The 5320-nt window shown below is 36.7% G+C and overlaps 1 protein-coding gene and 2 long non-coding RNA genes across 3 annotated transcripts; 2 read left to right on the top strand and 1 right to left on the bottom strand.

Moving 5' to 3' along the window:
* Positions 1-1640: 1640 nt before the first annotated feature.
* LOC113469050 lies at positions 1641-2761 on the top strand. The gene is made up of 2 exons (XR_003392594.1): positions 1641-1963; positions 2594-2761. It is a non-coding gene; the product is annotated as an uncharacterized LOC113469050 (long non-coding RNA).
* Positions 2762-3064: 303 nt separating this feature from the next.
* LOC103513105 (splicing factor 3B subunit 6) lies at positions 3065-3788 on the bottom strand. Its single transcript, XM_008477916.3, has one exon. The coding sequence runs from the start codon at positions 3598-3600 to the stop codon at positions 3229-3231; it is 372 nt and encodes a 123-aa protein (XP_008476138.1). The 5' UTR covers positions 3601-3788; the 3' UTR covers positions 3065-3228.
* Positions 3789-3916: 128 nt separating this feature from the next.
* LOC113469046 lies at positions 3917-5091 on the top strand. Its single transcript, XR_003392590.1, has 2 exons — positions 3917-4248; positions 5059-5091. It is a non-coding gene; the product is annotated as an uncharacterized LOC113469046 (long non-coding RNA).
* Positions 5092-5320: the final 229 nt, after the last annotated feature.

Here is a 5320-nt window from a genome sequence, read left to right as displayed (position 1 = left end):
GTATTCTGATCCACATGTTCACAATTTGAGAGTAATTTCAAACTTTTAGTTTCTTGACTTGACTCTATTACCTTGTTTCTATTTTCATGGGAGTCATTACTCGGTTTATTGAAAATATCAATGGTATTTTCAGGTTGAACAGAGATGGTTTTTACATTTGATTTATTGGCGACTTCCATACCGTTAAATATTGACACCACTGTGTGATTATTTTCCACAGACGAATGAACACTTTGTTTAGACAATGTGAAAGGTTGTGTATGGTTAAGATCTCTATGATTGTTTTCCACAGACGAATGAACACTTTGTTTAGACAATGTGAAAGGTTGTGTATGGTTAAGATCTCTATTTGTACATACTTTTCTTTTGGTTTTCTTTTTTGCACTATCAGAGACATTTTCCAGTACTGTGTTTTACAAGCAGGAACAACAAGAAACTGCTCTGTGTTTAGAGTCCCTTACAGAAGTCAACTTCTATAGTTATTCTTTCCCCCCAGTGGATTTATAGCTGTAGATAAGAAGTTTTTGCTCAACAGCTCATTATTGTAAATGTAAATGCAGTTTCTTTGTGTTATTATGTCAGGAATTTGAATGATGAACAATGTTCTGATGTTGGACAGTTTCTTCTTGAATAGAATGGATTGAAGCTAGTTGCAGGGATCTTGAAGTTTTTTCGATGTTACTGGTATCTGAAATAATTTCTTGATGTCTATTGGGATTTGAAGATTCTTGGATATCATGAGACAATGTTTCTTTGGTGCTCACTGCAGCATTGTAGGATTTTTCCCAATATCTCAATAATCCTAAAATCCAATGTTTACCTACCATGCTAGCACCGGTTGCTATGGGCACTTATATGTCATAGCTACTCATTTTCCTCACGAAGCTGAGTGGGCCCCACAACAGTCAGTCATGAAATCAATCATTTGCATGATACAAATTCCTTGACCCCACCGGGAATTGAACCCGGGTCTCCCACGTGCAAGGTGAGTGCAGTGACCACTATGCCATGGGAGCTGACTACAGCTCATTATTAACATTATATTAATTATTTTAAGACAATATGTGTAGTAAAAAATAAATAATTATGTACTGACTACTATCTAGCCTGCTTATTTTTCCATTTTATTTTGGGTATTAGGTATGTCCCTGTTAGTGCCAGAGGTGTTCTCTACCACCTAAAACTAAGGCAGGTTGTATAAAGAGTGTTGTGGTTCTAGAGATAGAGCGATCAGTGTGTGAACTATGAAATGTGAACTGTGAATGGATCTCGTTCTTATAATATAAGATATACACTGGTCTCCAAGTTGTAATTTCAAGTTCTTAGGTACAAGCAATGTTCCTTCTGGTAACCTAATATTCTCATCAGGGCATATCCCAGTCTGTGCTTTATTTCACAGCCTGAGTTGGGTTTGAAGGTAGAGCTTATCTAAATAAGAACACAGAGAAGTATTTACAGTAATGTACAAAGATGTGTTATATTTAAGTATTTTACACTAGGCACACAGGCAAGAATAAAATGTGGAAAGAACCTAACCAACAACTATGGTTTTGTCACATGTGCCTGTTTTTTTTTTTTACTACACCAAATTAACATGGCATCAACTCAATGTTCCTCTGTGTTGGGAGTGGGGGTAAAAGATGTGTTATATTTAAGTATTTTACACTAGGCACACAGGCAAGAATAAAATGTGGAAAGAACCTAACCAACAACTATGGTTTTGTCTAGGGTTGCCAACCGTACGTTATTTACTTATTTCCCGGAACAATTCGTATTTTTGTCAAAAATCAAATGTTTTCCGCCGGAACACACTTTTGTTCCGGTTTTTTCTAAATCTATGGAAAGTATGGGATCTGACTATTAAACAGAAAAAATTACGAAAAAAAAAAGTTTAAAAAGATAGGTAGGTAAGTACATACGAAAAACACGAAAACCCGCGAGTCAAGTAGGTAGTGTAGTGTAGGTAGTAACATACATAGTACGAATGTATAACGTACAGTTTCCATTTTATTTTGGGTATTAGGTATGTCCCTGTTAGTGCCAGAGGTGTTCTCTACCACCTAAAACTAAGGCAGGTTGTATAAAGAATATACACTGGTCTCCAAGTTGTAATTTCAAGTTCTTAGGTACAAGCAATGTTCCTTCTGGTAACCTAATATTCTCATCAGGGCATATCCCAGTCTGTGCTTTATTTCACAGCCTGAGTTGGGTTTGAAGGTAGAGCTTATCTAAATAAGAACACAGAGAAGTATTTACAGTAATGTACAAAGATGTGTTATATTTAAGTATTTTACACTAGGCACACAGGCAAGAATAAAATGTGGAAAGAACCTAACCAACAACTATGGTTTTGTCTAGGGTTGCCAACCGTACGTTATTTACTTATTTCCCGGAACAATTCGTATTTTTGTCAAAAATCAAATGTTTTCCGCCGGAACACACTTTTGTTCCGGTTTTTTCTAAATCTATGGAAAGTATGGGATCTGACTATTAAACAGAAAAAATTACGAAAAAAAAAAGTTTAAAAAGATAGGTAGGTAAGTACATACGAAAAACACGAAAACCCGCGAGTCAAGTAGGTAGTGTAGTGTAGGTAGTAACATACATAGTACGAATGTATAACGTACAGTGTACAGATGCATGCAGCATGATTCATAAATCTGGATCTCTAGGCCTATGCATGCCTTTGTTCCGGGTAAAAATCGGGAAATCTGTATTTTTTCACCATTTTGCTAGTTTGTACCGTATATGCCGAAAAAAAGTTGGCAACCCTAGTTTTGTCACATGTACAAGACATACCCCCTATAATAAAGCTATTTATTTTTATAGTGGCTGTTTTTCTTTACTACACCAAATTAACATGGCATCAACTCAATGTTCCTCTGTGTTGGGAGTGGGGGTAAAAAATGTGGAAACTTTAACAAGCATGACATCTTGTAGAGATATTGCACAATTTTGTACTTGGTGATACTCTAGATTTGCCTCTGGAATTTAAGATGCCATGTTCTCACAGAGATATGCCAGGAAGGGAAGTGAAAAACACACATTCAGTTCAAATTTAAGATGCCATGTTCTCACAGAGATATGCCAGGAAGGGAAGTGAAAAACACACATTCAGTTCATGTTTGGTTCACATCATACCCAAGGAATGGACAACTGAGCTTTTCTTTACAAATTTTATACAGCAATTTCATTTTATCCAAACTATTAATTCTGTGCAGTTTCCAATCATTTCTCTTCCGCATGTAAGCCAAATTTGGTTTTCACTTTTTCAATTTCTTCCATTTTCTTGTCAATATCAACACGTTTGAAAGCTTTGTTTGGCTGATAGTACAGCACAACTAGATATCTGTTACAAACGTTGAACCCAGATAAATGATCACAAGCATTCTTTGCGTCAAAAATGTCTTCGTATACAACAAATGCAGTTCCTCTGGTGTCAGGAGTGTTGCCTATTCTAATTTGTCTGATAGCTCCATATTTACCAAAAATATCATACATTTCATCACCAGTGATTTTGTAAGGTAAATTTCTGATGTACAATACACGGTTCACTTCAGGTGGTAGCCTAACATTAGCTCGCCTTTGACTCATAGCCATCTTGATGGGGTATTTTTCACTTGTGGAGGTAAGTAGATTAAAGTTTTATTGAGATCACGGTATGGATTGCAGGAGATAGAGCAGATTTAAGCACAAATTACAAAAAATCAGGAAAAGAAAAATGAAAATTGACTTGTTCTTCAGTCCTTCGATCGAAATGAAATCGTCCGGCATCTGGCATCCGGCCGGCAGCGTTGAGCGTCCATTTTCATTAGGTGACAGTGTTGTCAAGTGGCTGACATCAACCCCACCCTTTTTACCTTTTTTATCACCTCGAAAAATTGATCGTGTGAGCGACGCTTTTTTTGGGGAAGTAAAAAAACAATCAGCTGATTTTTGTTAGTGCTTCGATTTTAGTTTTGACCTCTTGTTGGTAGGGCCCTGATAAAATTTCCTTTTGCATGGTGGAAATAAATTGTCTTAAATTTACCGAAATTTTCTTCTAAATCGTGAAATATCAGTGGTTTGAGGTCCTTAGCAGCTAATATAGTCAGAACAGAATGGCCCTCCTTCAAAGGTTTCGTGGTGCGATCAGCCTAAGCTCAAATCTTGTGAGAAAATATTCAGCCACTCCATTAAAAGTCTCAACCCAAAACAAATTTTTGCGTAGACCCAAGTATTTCCAGCTCTTTATCCATTAATTTACCGGTAAAGTATATATATTTGTACCTCCATAAATACCATTTAGAAACTTACGAAAACTCTTGGGCCCTTTATTTCCGAGTGTTGGTCTATGCTTGAGACAGGGATGTACTATGTACACCAACTCACATGGCAGGTTATGAGTTTATTCACAAGTACAAAAAAATCATCGTATAATCTGTCTTATAACAATTCTGCTAATAACCTGCTTACTACCAGGATAATTTTTCTTCTTAGTTTTAAAAGTAAAGATGATACTTTGGGGAAAAAATTCAATAGAGCTTGATTGTTGACCAGTATGTAATATTCTGATGTGTTGTTTGGATTACTTAAAACCACTACCTCCAAGCATACAAAAGTGTTTATTCCATTTCACAATTCATGCTACAAAGGGCTAAAAACACTACTAACTTGAGATTTTAGACTCAGGCTTTAGGCCAAAGCCATGTTCAGCTGTACTAAAGGGACCTAGGTTCTCAAGCAGTCTTTCAGCTACACATGTTCAGCAGTTAGAATGAGTGCAGGCATTAGAACTGTCAACAGTTCCTTGCATCATTGATAGCTGGAAGTATTGCGCACCTGCGGCTTGTAGGAATACCTAGGTTATGTGTGTCAAGTTCACAGAGCGAGCTTGTTATTTTTAACAGTTGGTTCCCTCTATTCTGTCCTCACTAAATCATTGGGATAAACTAAGACCCCTCTGTTGTTAGTTCTGCCTTCTATTAAATTCTCTTTTTGTTTTCTTGTTTCAATAAACATTGGACATTACACAGTGTAAAGAGTGTTCCATCAGGTTTTTCCATTTGTTCTTTAAAGGTGACATATTGCCAAATCTTCATTTGAATCGGCTGAATGAAGAGCATCCAGGGAACCAACATTGCAAGGAGGTCACCCAACGTGTACTTCAAAAGTTGTTAAAGACTAATGATAAAGTTTACCGCAGACAAGGGTAAACATCTATTATCGTTCTTTTGGTTAATTTGTTCAATATGCATATGTGGTGTGTTATCGAAGACGTACGTGGCAGAGCGCACGTGGCGGGTTGGATCCTGACCTAATCAACAAAGAGTACTTTCGT

This window comes from Diaphorina citri, unplaced genomic scaffold, assembly GCF_000475195.1.
Source record: "Diaphorina citri unplaced genomic scaffold, Diaci psyllid genome assembly version 1.1 scaffold40, whole genome shotgun sequence".
Taxonomy (NCBI): Eukaryota; Metazoa; Arthropoda; class Insecta; order Hemiptera; family Psyllidae; genus Diaphorina; species Diaphorina citri.
Note: the sequence above shows the minus strand (reverse complement) of the source record. Positions and strands in the feature narration are given on the sequence as shown.